Below are 21,720 nucleotides of genomic sequence, written 5' to 3'. Positions count from 1 at the left end.
GTGTTTTTGAGCGGATAGAGGAAGATTAGGAGGAAAATATCACCCTAAGTGGCCATTTTTGTCATTTTGCTCAGGTATATTCTTATGCTGTAGCGTTTCATGCTGACTGACACGACCGCAGTGTACTTCCTAACTGTGTTTGGGGATCTTAGGTGTCAGTCGTGTCAACAGTCACAGGAGATTTAGTGACTAATGGTGCCACAGTCAGGGCCCCCCGTGACTCCTGGAAGTCTTGGCCTCTCAGTCCTCCACAAAACTCCGCTCTGCTCTCACTTTCCCTTTACAGAGCCTTAAGGGCACCACCATTCTCGTTCCATCTGGTTCGTTCGCTAATTTCCCACTTCTCCCCTTCTAATATTTGTGGGAATTCCCCTTCTCTTTGTTTTGTTTTTTTAAAAAACAAGGAATCTCTTCGCTCTTTTTGTTTCTGTCCTTTTATCCTCCAGCATTGATTTATGGTGCTTGCGGGGCTTTTAGGGTGTGGAGTTATGATGTATGGCTTCAGCAGTTATTCTTATCTGCTCTCAGATGGCAAAGCTGTTGCAGCACTAGCGAAGCTCTCATCAACTTACTTCTGCTTTCCTTCATATTCCAGTTTGTTTGGCTGTCAGGCCACTGAAACATCCATCATAACCAGCCCAACTGTGAACATTTTTAGTTTCATATTCTGATGTGTTTCATTGGACATTATTTGTTCCATTATTAAGTTAAACGTTATGAATCATAGTAAAGTAGACTGCAAAAATACAAAATATTACCAAGTATTTTTGTCTAGTTTCTAGATGCTCTGTAATATTGAAAAATTACAGAAGAGTATTACAGCCAATAATAATAATAAAAAAAACTATCTGACTTTAAACTCAAAGTTCTGACTTGAAATCTTTTTATTACCTGTGGCCCTAATCCACTATACCTTGATGGAAAGTTCATTTTCTTGTTTTTCTGCAAGGCATAGGAGCTTGTTTTAAAGAGATCCACGACGAGTTGTAGCCATTTTATTTAAGAAATATTTATCTTAGCTGTAAAAACAATACAGTAAAAATACTGTATGCTGTTTGCAGTGTTGTATAAAGTACTGAAATCTCAGAGTCAAGTAAAAGTACAAGTACCTCTCCAAAATACGACTTTGGTAAAAGTCGAAGTCACTGACTGAAATGTTACTTGAGTAAAAGTCTTAAAGTATCTGAAACTTCTTGTACTTAAGTATGGAAATTACTGTAAAAATGGATGTACTCAAGTAATGTAATGAAAAGTACAAGTAAAAAGTAAAACAAGGCAAGTTTGAATGACATTTCTTATATTTTGGTAAACTTGTCAAATAAACTTAAAATAATGTACCCAACCAAGTGCAGGCAAAATGAAACCTGCTAATAAATTGTTCCAGTTTTAAAGAGTAGCACATGTTAATGGTTTGTGGTTTTGAACTTGCATGCCTTTCCTATATTCGTTGAATTTAGTCTAAATTGCTATCGCTATGGCTTCTGTCCCCCATTGAACTAGGGTGACCAGACGTCCTCTTTTTCCCGGACATGTCCTACTTTTCAGACCTAAAAAGATGTCCGGGGGGAATTTAAAAATTGTCCGGGATTTTGGTCAATTGCCTCAAAACACATTACACAGCTTACAGTGCATTATAGGGCACGGCGCTGCGTGTCACGTAATCCCTGAGCCGCGTCAGTGCGGGCAGCACTCTTCTCTGTTCGTCCCCCCCATCCGCCCGGTGTAAGGTGTTCCGATTTCTGATTTCCCCAACAATGGGAGAAGCGAAACAGGTGTATCCTATTGGAGGTGATGAACAAGCCCAGGCAAGCAGGCTACGGACTTTGTTCGGTAGCCTGCTTGCTACTTGCTAATCAGTAGGTGGGGTCAAAACACTTCGTTTCTCTCTCTCGCGTTTTTGTAACGAGTAACTAAACCACACATTGAAAATGTATCGGAGTAAAAGTACGCAATTAAGTTCGGAAATATAGTGAAGTAAAAGTGAAAGTCATCAAAAATTTTCATACTCGAGGAAAGTATGAAGTACTCCAAACTATACTTAAGTAAAGTAGTGAAGTATTTGTACTTTGTTACTATACAACACTGGCTGTTTGTTTTTTATATCGATTTAAGTTAAATATTGTCACGTGGACATGTTTACGCTGCTATGCATTCTGGGTAAATGGCGTGTGCTAGGTCTGATTGCGCTAGCTCCGACTAGCTAAAGCAGCGACAAGTAACGTAGTCGAGCCTTTTCAATTTGAACCGCAGCGCGTTGAAATGGATGGGAACGTAGAAATCACAAGGAGTAAAGAAGATGAGGAGGACCAAACGGAGGAAGAGGAAAGAGTTGCCCGATGAAGCTGCAGGTGTTTGTTGCTGCTGCTGTCACCTTCAGCTTATGGGGGAAACAATGAAAGACACGTACCTCTCTGGTCCGGTAAGTAGTTACTGTTTAGGGTCCGGTCTTTGGCATACCTATCAAGTCTTCCATTTTGGCCGGAAAACTATTTATGTTTATTTTACTCCTTCTCCCGTTTCAGTATCTTCCCGTAAATTTCCCGTTTTGTAGTAATTACGTCACAACCCCGGAAGTCGGTTCCCATTGGTTGTCTATCTCGCTTCTCTTGCTTGACTAATGTTCTGGCGAGCTGCTTTTTACACAAGCTTCCATATCTTGCTGAAAAGTTACTTGCAAGTTAGTTTTGTCCTATTTCAAGTGTGCTAAGAAATTTGCACTAGAAACTAGATAACAAATACTTGGAAAAATTATTTGTTTATTTGTTCCTTCAGTGTGCGGCTCCTGCTGATTTGTTTAGGTTCTCATTCATGGAAGCAATAATTCAAACATTAATAAAGAAAAACTCTGGCTAATCATTTTTGAGATTTACATTGTTACCTGTAAGCCATCATCTTTCAGCTCTTTGATTAACCAGACCAAACCTTTAATGTGTGACGCTGACATTCAGCTGCCTGGAACTCACACATTATTTATACTTTTAGGATGATTGATGAGGAAATGAAGAGGGGCGATGGCTGCTTGATGAAGATATTCTTAGCAGATTGCTCCTCTTTGCATCATGCAGATGGACGTCAGAGCATCATGTTGACCTTCCTCTCCTGTGATATCTCTGGCCTGACCCAGTATCTTACTGTATCTATGTTTGGCTCTGGCAGCAGAGTTGACAGGACCTGTTCTGGTCCTGCTTTGTTGTCTCTATGGTTACATCGACTATTATTTGCAATGGCACTGTACAATTCACATGGAATTATCGTTTTAGTTGATTTGTGTTTTGTAAAGGAAAATTTTATGTTGCTGTGTTGATATGTCTCTGATTTTCCTTCTCTTCCCGTAGTAGTAGTGGATTATACACTAAATGCAAACCTGAATTACAAACACAAGTGTGAAGGTCTTAGTAGTTCATTGGAACCATTAATAAAACACATAACTTCATTACATTTCTACAGTATGAATTTATACAATAATTAGATGCACAAGATGTTATTTTTTCTAAATTAGCAGTCCCTAAATCTCTCTTTGCAAGTTGCAGGATGATCACTTGCTTTTTGTTGCCATCAAGCTTCCAGCACAAGTGACGTCTGGACATTCAACCACTCTTGATAGCAGAATCAGTGAGTGTTCATTTCAAGTGAGTTCTTTTGTATTTCAGCAACTTTGTCAATGCTGCCTCTACTGCGCTATGTGCACTGCAAACATACAAAATATTACCAAGTATTTTGGTCCAGTTTCTGGTCCAAATATGTTAGTCCACTGGAAATAACACAAAGCTAATGTCCAAGTAATTTTTCAGCAAGATATAAGAGAGTCTTTTAAATAAATAATTCCTTAATGTTGATGAAGAAAATCATTGCTCCATTGACAGATTATTTCACTTATAACAAGACATGTTTCCAGTGTAATAGCTGAAATAATCTGCCAATGGAATATCAATATTAAGGAATTATTTGCTTAAAACAAGCTCCTATATCTTGCTAAAAAGCTAGTTAAACAATAGTTTTGTCGTATTTTACGTAGAAATGTTATTAGAAATGAGTAAAAGTGTAGAAATAACAGCATAAACACTGGGATGATATACAGAGTTTCACTTGTACTGGGAGGAAGAATCTGTGATGACGCCCCTTTTGCAACTAGGATGCAGCATTTTGTCACTGAAGGAGTTCTCCACTACAGTATCTGCTTCATCTTAGGGATGGGAGACATTGCTTTGTCTTTTTCAGTAGAAGTAGCTCAATCCTCGTCTCGTTTCACGGTATAACTTTTCTCTAGAAGACGGTTAACTTTAAGTTTGAAAATGTTGATGCCAATGGAGCCGATTCTTTCAAAGCTATAGTTCTTGGCTCCCTTTAGCTTTGGCTGTTTTCAGGTTCTTTCTGAATATCCATCCATTTTCTCTTTACATTAGACGGACCATTTAGTTTTTTTTCTCCAGGCCTTGACAACTATACATTGTGCTTATGTATAGTTGTTTAATCTGGTAATCTTGGACCCTGCAGCTGGTTAAATACTCCAAAAGACTTTCTGGTTTAAATCTTCATATTTTACTAAGTACCTTGGACATTATTGGTCACTCCCCTGAGGACATTAATCAAGTTATTTTTGTCCTTTCAAGTGTTTAAGTTAGAGAAAATCCATAATAAATTTAGATTTGTGTGCAAATCTTTTGTTTTGAGTTGTTTAGGAAAAAGAGGGGTTGAAAACTTATTGAAAGTCTAAAATCAATGCAGTATTTCAGGATAGGTCTATGTGACTATAACTGTAATTTATGAAATAGCTCCTAACTGTGGCATTCAGAAATACATGCAGCCTATAAAATGTTTCATCCCAGCAGAAATTACGAGGATGGTCAGTCTGAAAGCTAATGGAAATGTGAGTTGAGCCCAGCGGCTACTGTAAGTATTGGATTTGACAGCCGGTCTAATATAGTGAGAGCATCATAAAAAGTGTCATAAGTCAGACCATCAGTGGGATCTAAATCCACGTCTCTCATGTTTAAAAGGGCTGTGTTCGCTTGAGCTTTTCCCAGCCTCTTTCAAATTTTCATTTTGTGTTTTTGTTACAACCGTCTGTGCCACCGTGGGAAGTCTGGCGCCCTGATTATTTCTTGATTTGTCATAGCCCACGCCAGCTTCCAGTTCACCGTCTGACAGGATGTACAAAAGCAGCCAGCGCGGGGAGATTCCCCACTCCGGCTCTGTTTCTGAACAATGTGGAGGCAGGCAGGGAGGCATGCCATGGTGGTAGCTCTGGCCCACCCAGACTGTGGCCTGCTGTCCTCCTTGGTTGCCGCTCCTCCACCCCCCAGGCGAACAAAGCCGGCACAGGGAGGAACGGCAACGAGGAGGGGGAGAAGGAATCTGAGCTCAGCTGTCAATCTGCTCCTCAAAGTCTGGCGGGAAATAAGGAAAAGGAGTGAGAAACTGGAAGATCAAGCCGAACGGAGAGCTTTGTTTTCATGTTTGTAGCTTAATAGCAGCCAAGTTAGTTTATTTCTGGAAGATTAGCTACTAGATAGAGAAAATGCTTGATAAATTACCTAGTTTTTATTATTTTGCTTTGAGAGAGCCAGAATTATTTTAAACTTTTTCTTAAAATATAGTTCCTAGATCTTCTCTTGAATGTGAAAGCCAACTAGCATACCACAGATGATGGTAAATAAACAGTTGTCCTGTAGCTGTAAACAGTTTCTCCACCACACATTTAGCAACTAGTTCACAAAATTGATTAACAGCTTTAAGACCTTCCTCCTAGCTCTGATTGGTTGTTTTTGGTCAGGGGTGATGCATTTCTTCAGATGGCAATAGCAGCTCAGGAAGGAGATAGAGGAGATTTATTGTTTTCACAGATTATATGCCTTGTATTATACTGTCACAACGTGGCAATAGTTTTAAGAAATATGTAAATATTTACATACAGCCGTGAACTGAAACACAACGGATTCTGCAGCACATCTACATGTCAAAGTCAAGCTAGCATAACTGACCTACTTCCCACTTCCTCAACATTATTTTTTTCAATCTAGAAAACTATTGATAAAGATGAACTAAAAATGTCTGGATACTTGCAAGTAAAGCATAGAGGAAATTATAGATGTTTTGGTCATTTCTGTGCATCATGAGCTGCAGCCGATGACTGTGCAGTACGGTGTCTAAGGTGGAGCAGTTTATGAAATACCTGCTGCTGATTCATTAAAACTCCTCTGTTTTTGTTTTTCACTCCCTATTTTAATTCTGAAAAAGAAACTTTTATGATTACTTGACCTGAAGCAGCTTCTTGTCTTCACCATGTTCATCCGGTAATCCTCGATGATAGCCACTGGCAAAGCTTCACCTCCGTATCAAATTCAAACGGGCGCTGCAGCCAGCTTCCTGAAACTCAGCACAGAAACAATCTGATAACTGAAGCTAGTCAAAGACTTTCTGTTTTTCTCTCTTATTTAATGCACAAAGCAGGAATGTAGGTATTGAATAATTTCTGTTTACAAGTATTATAGAGCAAAGGTGAGTCTCAGGGTCACAAAGAACAAGTCTTCTCTTTATTATATGAATGTAATACACAACTTGAATAATTTATGCCAAGCAAAAACAATCATTAATAATGGTGATAATTGTGTTTCTTTGTTGCAATTTTAGCAAAAACTATCTGGCATTCACTTCATTAGGCCTCAGCAATCAGTATTCACTGATTCACCTATTTGCAGCTTTTTCCTGTGTAACGTGAGTCCAAATTATTTGCAGATTTTTTTTCATGGAGCATATCCAAAATATTCTAATGAAAATTTTGCACTTTGACCTGCCTGAATGTGCTCTCAAAATAACCTTAAAACTTGGTAAATCCTGACTCCAGGATCTCTTTGCAGAGGTTGAATCTGGTCATGCTTCTGACTGCATCTCGGTTGTTCTGCGTCTATTGTTACTCTGGCTGCTACTGTTGAAATGTTCCCCCTTTCCTTATTCTAAATAACACCCTCACCCTGTTTTCATTCTCTCTAGTCACATAGCATAAAGGCTGTGGCCTCTTTCTTTGTCGCTGAAGCAGAAATGAGCTGAATGCTGGTTTATAGTGAAGCTTAACCCCCATGTTCTTTTGTTGTTAACTTTTTCTTGCGAAAAAAACGTTTAATTTTAAGTTCACGTTATGATTTTTGATACCTGTATCATGTGGCGTAAATACGGTGGCCTTGAAGTGCAAACCGCTTTTACAAATCACTAAGCACAACTACAAATTGAAAAACACGACATATTCAAAAACATGACATTGACTAACTGCAAATTAAGAAAAGACAACATTAACTACAACTACATATTAAAAAGACACAACAACATTAACAAGACGGAATGGGAAGTTCTCATGGGAAATCTAAAACATCGCTAACTGGACAACAACACCTTTGGCTTTGAAACCAGAAGTTATTCTGGCTTTAGTGTATAACCGGATGATTTATTTGAAAAATGTGTCACAATATAAGCATTTCATATCAGTCAATATTGATAATTATTGATTAGTGTTTTGTTTTAAATATCTGAAATACCGACAAATTGGTGACATAACCTTTTCTGTTATCCTCAGTTTTCACTCTGTTTATTTATTTTTAAGCAGTTATGAGGCACGGTGGCAAAACCTTTAACTGCTGCTGCACAACAGGTTGTTGTTAGGTAACCAAAGTTGGGGAGGGAACTTGAAACTTCTTGTGACCCAGCAGGTTGTTGCTAGGTAACCAAAAAGTGAGTGAGTTAGTTGATGCGACCAACCTACCTGGTTGAGCAGCTAAAGCCTTTCCTTTGCCTACATCCCCCAGAATGCTGTGCAGTCCTGGATTGAATATTCAATAGAATTATTGAATATTCATTCAGACATATTATCTATTGATATTCATCGTGTGTCTATCACCATATATATTGTTATTCATTATTGCCCAGGCCTTTTTTGGGACAGGAATATTCTGAATGGGGACATACTACGAATCTCAACCTTTTTTTTTTTTTTACAGTTTGAGCTATACAGATCTACCCTAAAATCTAACAAAGAGAGTGAATCCCAGAATAATTTCCTATTTTAAAGTCAAAAGTGGTGTCATCCAATCGACGATGTCTCAAGTTTCCCATTGAGACTTCTTCCATTTTGTTTTCTTGATTTGTAGTTGTGCTAAGTTAATGTCGTTGTATTTTTGAATATGTTGTGTTTTTCAATTTTTAGTTATGCTTACTGATTTGTTGAAGAGGTTTCCACCATTCTTAAAGCTTTAAGGTTTTCTAACCATATTGCCAGGCAGCCTTCCTCTTTCTTAAAGAAATCTAGGTCAATAGGGCTGCAGTCAGTGTGATTCTCAGTGCAAAACTCGTTTCCCAACCTCCTTCACCAGAACTCAGAGAAGAATCTGCTAAGTTTGACCCTTTTCCTGTCACATGTCATGGGCCGCCACACCAGGCTCATCTTACTGCAGGATCAGCTCCAATTACACATAAGAAACCTGTGATCTTAAGTATTCCTAAAGTATCAAACTCCAAGCCTACAAGCTAAACTAATCTGACAGTTAGAGGGATTATTTGAGTCATGAGATAGTGTGGATTAAGGAGTAACTTGAAGGTTGTGGATCAAAGCTATGGGTCTTTGAGCTTTAAATACTTCTTATTGAGTGTGATATTTGTTTTGCATTACATTCAAACGAGATGGTTAAATGTCCTGTGGAATGTTTCACAGAATTTTGGAGCCACCAATAAGTTTCTAACATCCATTTGACTGGATACTTAACTTTTTCCTGAAGTTGTTGGTGTTCATTTAAAGTAGGAGGTTTCGTAGCATGGATTTGGATTGTAAGCATAATTTTCAGTGGAGGGGAAGTCAGGGATTGGGGAAGGTTGTTCAAAAAGTTTAAAGTTGATCTTCTTTAAATATCCCAAAATTAGTTCTGATATCTTTTTTGGGTCATTGTACTGTTGTCTAAGCAGGTGTTTCCCGACCCTGGTCCTCAAGGCACACTGCCCTACATGTTTTAGAGGTTTCCCTGCTTTAACATGCCTGATTCAACATATTGCTGTTCAACAAACGCCTGTTAATCAGTCATCAATTGAAATCAGCTGGACTGAAGTAAGGAAATACCTAAAACATGCAGGGCAGTGAGCCTTGAGGACCAGGGTTGGGAGATGGGTGGCTTGTTTAGTATACTTTGTTTTTTCAACTCGTTTCCATTCTTTCTTTTTTGCATACTGTCTTAATCTATTTTTAGAGTCCAGGAAGTGGTTGATTCTAGTGTTCAATGGAGGAGAGGCAGGTTAAAGTGTCATTTGGACTGAGTTGACTCCAATCAAAAATAAGTTTCTTAAACTTTCTGCATATATTAAAATTATCTATCTATCTATCTATCTATCTATCTATCTATCTATCTATCTATCTATCTATCTATCTATCTATCTATCTATCTATCTATCTATCTATCTATCTATCTATCTATCTATCTATCTATCTATCTATCTATCTATCTATCTATCTATCTATCTATCTATCTATCTATCTATCTATCTATCTATCTATCTATCTATCTATGGATGGGTTATAGGGACATATATATATGAAAAATTAACAAATACAGTGAAATTATTCAGGTCATGGGACAGATAATCCAATCTAAAAAGAATTACGGCATGTCTTCTTTCAAAGATAGATTATACCTCACCAAAATTTTCTTCCTTTACATTTTTTGCACATGTCAAAGTATGAAGGAGGGCAGTCGACGTTGAGCAGCTCTGCAGTTAGACAGGACTACACTAATATTTCAGTACAAAAACAACTCTACAGTTTTTTAAATAATCTCTTTTAGCACAGTTAGTATTATTAAATGTTAACATCAGTATCTCTGTGTATTCCTTGTAAAATAACTAGACCTTTTCTTTAACTGCTAAAAACTCCAAAAGACTGAAAACATTTCTTGAGCCTGCATGTCAGATGAAAGACTGAATTATATTCTTTAAAAAGAAAAATAAAGCTACTTAATTGTATTATGTTCAGCTTCATATCTGAAATCTTATTTATTTTTTTAAATTAGCCTTAGCTTTAGCTTTTGGAATGAATGGGTAACATGTCTGTATAGTAAATGCCCTTACCAATCTAAAGCCTTTGTACAGCTTGAATATTCCTCTGACTTTCATTTTATTCACCCCAGTAGCGTTGAAAATTGCACACCTCTTTTAAACAATCAACTGCTGCTGTTCAGTAGCATAGAGTAAGTTCGTCATTTACACTTGCGCCATTAAATTTTGGAAAGCAAACACTTAAAATCCTCTAGATGTGGAAAAAGAGGAACTTGTGAGACTTCCTAAGCTGGAGTTAAGCTCAGTTTCAGGAAACCTTGGTATTAACTTATCATGTTTCCCTCCTGAAATGAAAGTCTCTTTATTTCTTTTATCTTTGAGCTCACTGCGGGTTGCAGTTTACACACTTCACTGAGTCTTAATGAGAACAAAGTCGATTGTGGTATAGTAGAAAAGGAGCTTTGAATGAAGGCCCTTTTCTCCCTCTGCAGGTGGAAACAAACTCAAGCCGCAGCCGTTCCGTCTTAACTGGGCCTGGATCTCTCTGGAGCGGGAATACTACTTAGTGGATGAAGACGCCAAATTCCTGGAGGTCACTCTGAAACGCAGAGGCTTCCTGGGGGAAACCTCTTTTGTCAGTAAGTGTTGACTCTTGCTCTGCTGTTGCAATGTAACGTAAAAAAATATTTGGTTTCTTTTTTGTTTACAGGTAAATATTCAGTTTAATTCACTTTATATATGTAGTGCAAATTTGCATCAAATACAGGAACTATTTTTTTTTAAAACTCCTTAACTGTGTTTATTCCTTTCATCAAGAACAACAAATCCTGTGGCTTCAGAAACACTTGCTCTTTATTTGCCGAAGTTACAGGGACGGGGGAGTTGTGAGCCAAATATTTCAGTTCTCCACAATGATTGGTTAATTCTTGTCCCATTGGGTAACAAAATTACAAAGTGTGAGCTTCAGGCTGAAATATTATGAATAAATAAAGTATCCATGCACAGTTTAGTGATATAAATCACACTTATTTAAATATGTGGCATCTTGAAAAAGCTTATTTCCAATAGGAATGTTTTTCAAGAACATTATTTAAGTTTGTGTCACCATAAATGCTGTGCCATGTAGTTAACTAAAAAAGAAGTAGTAGTTTTTTACCACAAGTTTTATAAAAATGAGTAGATTGTTTAAAATCACTTTAAAGAATAAGAAAAGGATAAGAAACATTCCAGAGGGGGGAAAATGTGAGCAAATCCTGCAAGAATATGGTGGTCAGAACAAAAACATCTTCCTGTCTTCTCTGCCTCAGTTAGGATTGTAATTTTTTTTTTTTAATAAATGAATCTGAGTTTCTAACTTCACAGTTCAGTGGGTTTCTCTCTCTTTTAGGTATTGGAACAAAAGATGGCTCAGCTGAGAAGGACAAAGATTTCCGTGGCAGAGCTCAGAAGCAAGTCCAGTTCAACCCAGGCCAGACGACAGCGACCTGGAGGGTGAAGATCTTCACTGACCAGGAGTTTGAGACTTCGGAGACCTTTGAGATTCAGCTGTCGGACCCGGTCATGGCGGTGCTGGAGTACCCTGATGCTGCAACGGTGGAGATTGTAGATCCTGGAGATGGTAGGAATGTCATGTTGGAGATGACTTTTCTTCTCTAAGACTTGTAATTTTTTCTGTTTTTTAAAATAAAACCACAATTAATTGGTTTTGCTGTGTTGTTCTTCCCAAACAGAATCAACAGTTTTCATTCCACAAGCAGAATTCAAGATAGAGGAGGATATTGGGGAGCTACTAGTGCCAGTCATGCGATCAGGCGATGCCAGCCAGGAACTTATGGTTGTCTGTTTCACTCAGCAAGGTGAGAAAAGCCTGTTTTTATAAAAGCAGAAAAACTTCATTTCCTACTTTTGTCCACCAACGAAAATAAAGTTCCTGTTAATCCACAGGTACCGCCACTGGCACCATACCCACCACTGTCCTCTCCTACTCCGACTACATCACCCGTGCTGAGGACCACACCAGTGTGCTGCGCTTCGACAAGGACGAGAGAGAAAAAGTTTGCCGAATCATCATTATTGATGACTCCCTTTATGAGGAAGAGGAGAGCTTTAACGTCAGCCTCAGTATGCCGATGGGCGGTCAGCTGGGGGCCAGTTTCCCATCCACCAAAGTCACAATTTTGGCAGACAGCGATGATGGTGAGTGGAGTATTGAGTTTTTCAGTTTGTTTAAAATGCCAAACTCCTAATTCATTGAACTAGGCATAAAAAACAGTTTTTTTTACATAGATACACAAAATAGCAATTTCTGCTAATTGACAAACATTGCTATTTTTGACAATTAGCAATTTTGTTGAGGTAACTAGCCTCCAGTCCACTGCTTTACACAAAGAGCTTACATATAGCTTGGGAATTGTTGTTTTAAAACAGAATTATCTTAAGAGTGATGGGTGGTGCTTCTTTACTTTAAAAGCTACAACCGTACTGGTTCTTCTAAACCAGTTCTTCAGTTGCCATACAAAGCAGAAATCCTAATTTGTTATAAAAAAAATTGTTTAATTGTATTTACACAAAATTAAAAACATTGCTATTTTGATACACTGTATAATAAAATAATATCACAAGAATAAAGTCAAAATAATACAACAAAGTCATAATATTTCAAAAATAAAGTCAGAGGATTGTGACTTTATTCTCATAATTTTATTACTTCTTTTCTCATAATTTAATATGGCTCTAATACTTTTTTGTGGAATTTAGCGTTGCAAAATGAAATTCTTGCAATTTTTCCAAGGCTGGGATCAGTCTATGTTTAGGCTAAGAGCTGCATGAGGGTCAGATGTGAGTAATCCTGCTCCCTGAAAGCCTTTGATGCTTTATGTGTCGATTCTGCTGTCTGAGAGGACGGCGACTTTACCAAAGATGATGAGACAACAGCATTCTCATTTCCATACATTGGCCTGGCTGCCTGCATCTTTACATGGTAACAGCAGACAGGTGTTACCTTAAACAGGCGATGTTATGCTGCACCCAGATAAAACGTGACCCCCATGTCATTGTTGGTGTATCCTTTTCTTCGCAAGGCCTAAAACACAGGTGGTGGAGTAAGAGGGACCATTGTCCACATGACAGACATGTTTTCCTTCTGTCCCATCTGCTTGTTGGAATTCAAGACCTCACTGTCTGTTTCTTTTGAGGTTTTCTGACTCTTCAGATTTGCCTTTCCCTCCCACTCATTTCAAGTAATTTACTGCATTACATCAAAGTATAATTAAAGTCACTGCCTAAACAAACCACATACATTTCCAGACATGTGAAAAACAAGAGAGGACACCTCTGTCTGAACCTATATTGTGGCTCCGCTTCTTGGTGGGTCCTGAAATAACGCCATAAATCTGCTTCAGTGCCTCCATATGTCTGTGAATGTGTTAAAGCATCTGTCCGCCTGAGTAAACTTCAGGTTTGGGTTCTTGCCAGCATTCAGCCTCCATTGTTACTGTCTTTGTCTGACTCTTCATCCCAGTGATCTCCAGGCTCACTTCCAGCTTCCTCGCCTGCCTCTGTGGTGAATACAAGCAAAGTGGAGCTGAAAATGTGCTAGCAGTGCTGCAGCCTCAGCTTGAGATTATATTTATGTTCACACTCCTGAAATGTAGAGCAAATATAGCAGAAAAATCAATTTCTACTCTATTCCCTATGGTGTTTTCACACCTGATACAATTGGTTCGATTGAAATGAATAAGACTTTCATGCAAGTGATCATTTGTTTTACACACTTTGTACACTTTGGACGAATAAAAGTTTTGCACACGTCTTTGTGAAGGCTGGATGGATCCCGCAGGTTTTTTCCTCCACCATGCGCAGTGAGAACGAAGGTGAGATGGTAATTATGGAGTGAGCTCTATTGCACCAACATCAAAATGTTGTTGCACAACCTGGCAGCCTAAATCTACTACCTGCAAGTAAGGATAATAATATAGATGTTTATTTTTCCTTCTGCACTTTCTGCAGTCTTGGTGTTTAAAGACTGCAGCTCTAAATCTGCCCATCTTTCAGTTAATCTCAAAGAGCTCTCACCGGACACAGGGTAATGAAAAGCCGCTCAATGCAAAAGTGACAAGAGATTAAAGGACTTTTTGTTCCAGCACTCTGAATTCTTGGCCTGTTTCTTTTTGCAAAGTGGCCGGTTGCCTCCTGGTCTCCCTGCCCGTGCTTCTTATCAGCCTCTGGATCAGCATGAAGCTGGAACTTCCCTTCGCGTCAGTCTGCATGCATGTACAAGCGCACGCCTCATTCTTCAGGTGTATCCTCGGCCCTTTGGCCTGGAGCTCAGACAGTGCTGTCTGGATTTAGAGGAGCAGGGGGAGGAATGGAGAAGGAGGGGAGGACAAGAATGACAGCGCTCTTCCTGTGGCGAAACAGAAATAATGGCTTTCGCTAAACTATAGTTTTGTCAAACTATAAAGCAAAACTACTGGAATGTACTTCAGAGAACGTCCCAGTGTCCAACGTTGGTTTTTTCCTCTTTTGAATGGACAAAAAAACAGTATTCACTACAAAAACACCAAATTTTACCAAGTATTTATAGTCTTGTTTCTTGTGCAAATATCTTAGTGCACTTGAAATAAGACAAAACTACCTTTCAGGTAGTTATTCATTAAAATGTACTAGTTCCACTGGTAGATTATTTCACTAATAAGTTACTTTTTATTTTTTAATAAAAAAATAGTTTTTTTTATTTTTAACAAAACTAAAAAATAAAAATGACAAAATTAGTCGTAATATTGCAAGAATAAAGTTGTAAGAGAGTAAAGTCGGAATGACACAAGAATAAAGTCGTAGTATTACAACTATTGTGATAATATTATTATTATTGATTGATTGATTGATAATATTATGACCTTTTTCTGAAAATATTAAATTTATTCTCATGCTATTACAACTTTATTGTATTTTGACCTAATAATTGTAATATTATGACTTTTTTGTCAATTTTACTGGCCATTATCAGGGCCAGTACTTTTTCATGAATATTAAGGAAATATTTATTTCATACAATCTTCTATATCTTGCTAAAAGAATATTTGTAAGTTAGTTTGGCTGTATTTCAATTTTGCACCAGAAACTAGACTAGAAATATTTGGCAAGATTGTATGTTTTTTCAGTGTGTTCATGTAAATCTTTTGAGAAGTTTAGTTGTTTTAGAAAAACTGACGTATGTCATGTCAAAGTCATGTTGTCTGTTCTCTCACAGAGCCTTCGCTGTACTTTGGGGAGCCTGAATATGTTGTGGAGGAGAGTTCAGGCTATGTGGAGGTGAAGGTCTGGAGGACAGGTACTGACCTGTCCAAAATCGCCACGGTTACGGTTCGCTCCAGAAAGAGCGATCCTGTTTCTGCAGAAGGTAAGACATTTGGTTTGACAACATCCATGACTCCTAGTCACTGTGATAAACCACCGTCTTCTTCTTCTCTGTCTTTTAGCCGGACTCGACTATGTCGGCATTAGTCGCAACCTGGACTTTGCTCCAGGTGTCACCATGCAGACATTTAGGGTGACCATCTTGGATGATCTGGGTCAGCCAAAACTGGAGGGGCCAGAGACCTTTGACCTTGTGCTGAGGATGCCCATGAATGCTGTACTAGGAGAACCGAGCAAGACGACCATCACCATCAACGACACTGTCACTGACTGTGAGTACAGGAATTATTACCATTGATCTGAGAAGGTTATAGACTGAAGGAAGAGTTGATTAATTTTATGTCACACTTATATTTAATAATAATATTAATAATAATAAGATGTTTGAGCTGAATGTGTTTATGGTGGAATTCCAGAAAGAGTTTTTGCTTTCTGGAATTTTTTTATGAGTTTACTTTAAAGGTCTTATTTGGTCAAAAATAAATAAATATATTTATTGTTATTATCTAATTATTAACTTAGACTTGAAAATATTGCTATACAATGATAATAATACTAACAATTCTCTTACTATTACAACTAATAATAATAATAATAATTAGAATTAATGTATATATTGATAATACATTAAATATATGTTAGAACAATGTTTCCCAACCCTGATCCTCAAGTCTCACTGTCCTACGTGATTTAGAGGTTTCCCTGCTTTAATGTGCCTGATTCAACATATTGCTGTTCAACAAACGTCTGTTAATCAGTCATCAATTGAAATCAGCTGGACTGAAGCAAGGAAATGCCTAAAACATGCAGGGCAGTGAGCCTTGAGGACCAGGGTTGGAAAACACTGTGTTAGAACATTTTAATATTTATGATTCCTAATCATAAATATGATTTATGATTAGGAAATCATAAAACTATTAATAGTAAACTATTAATAGTTCACTAATAGTTATTAGTGAACTATTATTCACTAATAATAGTGAATTATTATCCCAAATTATTATTATTATTATTATTATTATTACACAGTTTACTAATGACAACCACAATTATTTAGAATTTGCACATTTAATGATGCATCATTCCCTAAGCTGCTTAACCTGAATTTCTGCTCATGCTGAGTTTGATTCTGCTGCAGGTCTTTTCCTGTTCAAAGGCAGTTCGTCTTTCCCACTGTCGCCATGTGCTTCCTGAGTAGGAGGGATTACTGAAAAGTTACTGAATTGATGCAATAAACTTCCTGCAGTTAGACAAACCATTGAGAATTGTGTGATTAACTGACTTTTTGGGTTTTAAATGTATTTAAATTAATTAAACTTGATTTTAATGTGCCTGTATGATTGTATCTCTAAAGGGATTTAAATTAATTTAGTTAAATAAGAACCAAATTGAGTCCCACATAACAACATATGATTTTATTGTAGACATATTTATATGAAGTTTACATTTAAAAATCCAATAAAATCTATTTATATCTGAGAAAATTATAATCCCATGGTAAAAACAAATCACCAGCCTTAAGTTACGTCTTATTTTTCTCAAATTGATTTAGATTCAGACATTTATTTTACTCTTCAATTTACTTTTGTTTTGATAATGAAAACTAACAGGGTCAGAGTTTTTGCTGATCTGTTTTTGCTGACAGTAACCCAAACTTTCAGTTACTGTCTTTTCTGAACGTACGATGATTGTCTTGTAACAGAACAATTTTGTTTCAGTGCCGAAGGTTCAGTTTAAGGAGGGGAGCTACAAGGTGGATGAATCTGACGGCGAAGTGAGCGCGATGGTGTACCGCAGCGGAGACATCAGCCTCAGATCCACAGTGCGCTGCTACACCCGGCAGGGATCCGCTCAGGTTATGATGGACTACAGCGAGAGGCCCAACACTGACGCCTCCATCATCACCTTTCTGCCAGGTGGAAAATCATTGAACCTCCACACACCTCACTGTCCCTATTGTCAACTCTTGTGTTATCTGAATGTTTCTGCCTTGCTAGGCGAGTCGGAGAAGCCGTGTGTGGTTGGCCTGATGGATGACTCAGTCCATGAGGAAGATGAGGAGTTCCGCTTGGTGCTGGGGAGTCCGAAGAGCAAATCCCCGTACGGAGCCTCAATCGGGGAGCAGAAGGACGCGCTGGTCACCATCACAGACGAGAAAGACAGTATGAAATGCATCTAGTTGTCAAAATGTTTCTGTTTGGGAAAACAAATCTATGCTCAGTTATAGAAACAGGATTCAGTCACCTTCTTTTATTTAGAAGAGTTTAATAAATTATACAAAAGCTGATTTGGGTGCAGCAAAGTTGGCTTTTCAGTAAAGGTCTCTGGATAAACATGTTTCTACTTAGCATAAAAGTTTAGTTGTAAAGAAACAAATACTTTGTATTGTAGTTGCATTACAAGAAAGTGATCTTGCATAATAAAGATTAATAAACATATTTTTATCATTCTTGAGCATCTAGAAAAAAAAAGTGTTTATTTCTGAGTTTCAATGTCCAAAATGTTTGTTGTTTGAAATTCAGAAATTCACATGATTTTTTCTGGAATTTTTTTTTTTAGATTAATGTCAAATTTTCTAAGTTTTTTTTTTCTAGCAAATTTTTGACCTTTCAAAGTCAGAAATTTCCACTTCTTTTTTTTTTTTTTTAGATTAATCTCAAACATTTTTGGTGGAAATGTACTAGTTCTTTGGCGCCATACTTTCTGTTGATATGAGTTAAACTTAAGTTTATTTATTTGTGTGGAACAATATGATCTTTCACAGTTTTGCTGTATGCATCTCCCCGTTTTTAGAGCCCATCATCCGTTTTTCTGAGATCAAATACAGCGTGCGAGAACCTCAGGTCAAAGGTGAGGTGGCCAGAGTGAAGATCCCCATCTTGCGTTTTGGAGACGCATCAAAACTGTCAGTAGTGCGGATACACACCAAGGATGGCTCTGCCACGTCTGGAGAGGATTACAACCCACTGTCTGAGGGTAAGAGGCCCCAGGTTGGGTTTCTGTTTTCTGTTCCTTTCAGCTGCCCGGCGCTTAACCTCCCACTCTGCGTTTCAGATGTGGAGTTCAAGGAAGGTGAGAAGGAACATTTTGTTGAAATCGAGATCCTGTATGACGGTCACAGAGAGATGAGAGAGGCCTTCACGGTTCACATGAAGCCTGACGACAACATGGTGGCTGAAATACAGGTGAGCCAAAGACCGCGTGGCGCACATAAACAAATAGAAACCTGCAGCGGTCCGAGTGCTTCCTGCACAGCCGCGCACGAGAACACGCATCCCCTCATGTTAAAATAGGCAGGCAGCAGCTGGCAGTGCTGTCAGCACAGCCGAAGCTCAGGCCTTTAAAAAGCTTTTCCCTCTGGAATGAGATGCTGCAGAGCCCAACAGAAGACAAACCTATAAACAGAACTGGGACATTCTACCCATACGCTCTGCAGCAGCCACATGCCATTCAGGTTGGAAATAGGTTATCACTTCCAAAGTTGTTTTGCATTTCATTATATCGTAATTAAAACTGTAAATCCCAAAAGGAGCACAGTGTTCTCTGATTTAAATCTGCATTTATGGAATCTCACCCACTTCCATTTGATCTCTGATTATAATTAGAGTCTGAAAGACGCATACGAATTAAAATTAGGTGCAGAAATGATCTTAATACCCAATGAAAGACAGAGAGACATGTTATGACCTGAGTGAGAGATTTTAAAACTTTCTGACAGAATTACAGATATGGATCGCAGATGTATTTAGAATGAGCAAAATTAGAGATAAAATTTATATGAAAACATTTGAGATGATTAAAAAAAAAAAGAAAAATAAGTAAGTCTGAAGCTCAGAAACTGCAAGTTTTAATAAATCAAAACTTGCAGATTAAATCTCTTCACTTCCTGTAAGAGGTGACAGTGGAGAGAAATTAAACCACAAAAGCAACAAAAAGCTTTCAGTGAACGAATGAAGCCAAATTTCTTTGTCACCATTATTTATTAGAGAAGTTACAGTTTCCACATGTTTATGGAGCGAATGTTCTCCTATTCCTGCCAGATGAACAAGGCGATAGTGTACATTGAGGAGATGGACAGCGTCGCAGATGTCACGTTCCCTGCAGTGCCTCATGTGGTGTCTCTCCTCATGTACGACGACACGGCCAAAACCCGAGACCGGCCCAGCCCACCCAACGGATACCCTGTTGTGTGTGTGACGGTGGGTGCCGTCCTGCTTCCTCTGGTCCATCCACTTATGTCCAAAATCTAACTTACATTAAAGTTGACTTTTAATCTCTTTCTCTTTGCTTCCAGGCCTGCAACCCAAAGTACCAGGACTTTGATAAAACGGGTTCCATCTGCTCTGCAGAGAACATCAATGACACTTTGACCCAGTACCGCTGGTTGATCAGCGCTCCTACCGGACCAGACGGAGTGACCAGTCCCATGAGGGAGGTGGACACCAACACCTTCTTCACCAACACCAAATCCATCACCTTGGACTCAATCTACTTTCAAGCTGGCTCCAGAGTTCAGTGCGCAGCAAGAGCCTTCAACACCAACGGAGACGCTGGCTTAGAACTGTCCAGTCCCATCTTTGTTATCAGTACGGAGGAAGGCGAGTATTGGAAGACGAATCTCTCAGTTCAAATGGATTCCTCTGTGAGTTAGGGCTGAAACGATTAATCGGATTACTCGTGATTAATCAATAATTGAAATAATCATTTAACTGGAGTATACAAACTTAAAAAAGTCATTTGCTGAAATAAGAACATTTTCAGAGTAATTGCACCAAAACTGTATCAAAAATACATTTTGCATTTAAGATGAACTAAAAAAATACATTTGTAGATATGTTATACCCAAGATTGAAGTGGCATAGTTTTAGCTTCACCTTGTTGAAATTCTGTCAAATAAATCTTCTATTAATCACCTTTTGCTATCCAATTATTAATCAGTTAATCAATGAAATGGTCACCAGATCAGCCATATACTGTATTGATGTCTAGTCAAGGAGTAGGGCTTAGATTTTGCAACAAATGATCAAGCCTACACTATAAGAATACCATATTGTTGTCTGTTAGGCGATAAAATGTTCATTTTCTCATTTACAAAATAGACCAAATGATTTGCATCTTTAATGCATTTTTAAATATTCTATAAAATGTGACAATTTTTTGTCTGATTAATCAATTAATCTTCAAAATAATAATAATGGTAGAGAAATCAATAACTTAAATAATTGTTAGTTGCAGCTGTACTGTGAGTTAATTCATTTTTAATTGATTTTAATGCCAGGAATGTGTCAGCCTCACATCCCGGGAACTGTCGGAGCAGAACCCTTCTCTGCGAAGATCCGCTACACGGGTCCAGATGATCCAGACTTTCCCAACCTTATCAAACTGACCATCAACATGCCGCACATGGATGGTAATTATTTTCGAACACAACTATTGTTGTTTTGTTATATTGACCAAAATAATCTATGTTGAGCTACTTTTCCTTCCCCAGGAATGCTCCCAGTGATCTCCACCAGGCCTTTGTCTAACTTTGAGCTCACGCTGAGTCCGGACGGCACACGCGTGGGGAACCACCGCTGCTCCAACCTGCTGGACTTTAATGAGGTCCAAACTGGTTACGGCTTCATCACAGATGCAACAAAGAACCCTGAAATCATCGGGGAGACGTCGCCGTACCAGTACAGCACCGCCATGCGTTCAGCCAATTCACTGCGCTTCTACAGGAACCTGAACCTGGAAGCCTGCCTCTGGGAATTCACCAGCTACTACGACATGTCTGAGCTGCTCAACGACTGCGGCGGTTCCATCGGCACTGACGGACAGGTCAGCTGGTTCTGTTTTACTAAAGGTCCACAGTTTTGTAATCTCGTGTGATGTAACTGGTGGTTTAGCCATGATAGTATAGGTTGTTTGCCATAATTCACAGCTGGAATAATGTTCTCAGACTTGCAAAGCTTCCCCTTCTTCCTTCAAATGCAACGATGATCTTCAATCTTGGTTCCACATTTATTATTGTGCTTCCTTTAATAGGTTAGGACAGGTCTATGGGCTACACAAAACAGGCTCATTACATTTTTGCACAAATCATTTTTACATAATGAGATTTCAGTTTGGTCAGTTCTGCATATTTTGAGCTCCTTTCAGAATGAGCTGTTTTAATGCCTCTGTCACTTTAAATCCAAAGAAGCTGCGATTGGTCATGCCCTCTAAATTTTAAGCCGCAGGTGCATCCCTTGATACAAAAAAGGAATGCTGTTACTGAATTTATGGAATTGA

At 38.4% G+C, this 21,720-nt stretch overlaps 1 protein-coding gene across 1 annotated transcript in view; it reads left to right on the top strand.

Moving 5' to 3' along the window:
• The window catches only part of frem3 (FRAS1 related extracellular matrix 3), a 36,748-nt gene that overhangs the window by 9,571 nt on the left and 5,457 nt on the right, over positions 1-21,720 (top strand). The window contains exons 3-16 of the mRNA XM_023334410.1: positions 10,518-10,664; positions 11,414-11,644; positions 11,757-11,882; positions 11,971-12,222; positions 15,278-15,427; positions 15,507-15,716; positions 17,163-17,360; positions 17,442-17,606; positions 18,238-18,420; positions 18,499-18,629; positions 19,485-19,643; positions 19,739-20,042; positions 20,723-20,854; positions 20,936-21,267. Of these exons, the coding sequence (XP_023190178.1) occupies positions 10,518-10,664; positions 11,414-11,644; positions 11,757-11,882; positions 11,971-12,222; positions 15,278-15,427; positions 15,507-15,716; positions 17,163-17,360; positions 17,442-17,606; positions 18,238-18,420; positions 18,499-18,629; positions 19,485-19,643; positions 19,739-20,042; positions 20,723-20,854; positions 20,936-21,267 (2,720 nt within the window). The remainder of the gene's footprint in view (positions 1-10,517; positions 10,665-11,413; positions 11,645-11,756; positions 11,883-11,970; positions 12,223-15,277; positions 15,428-15,506; positions 15,717-17,162; positions 17,361-17,441; positions 17,607-18,237; positions 18,421-18,498; positions 18,630-19,484; positions 19,644-19,738; positions 20,043-20,722; positions 20,855-20,935; positions 21,268-21,720) is intronic.

The sequence above is a fragment of the Xiphophorus maculatus genome, chromosome 5 (assembly GCF_002775205.1).
Source record: "Xiphophorus maculatus strain JP 163 A chromosome 5, X_maculatus-5.0-male, whole genome shotgun sequence".
Taxonomy (NCBI): domain Eukaryota; kingdom Metazoa; phylum Chordata; class Actinopteri; order Cyprinodontiformes; family Poeciliidae; genus Xiphophorus; species Xiphophorus maculatus.
Note: the sequence above shows the minus strand (reverse complement) of the source record. Positions and strands in the feature narration are given on the sequence as shown.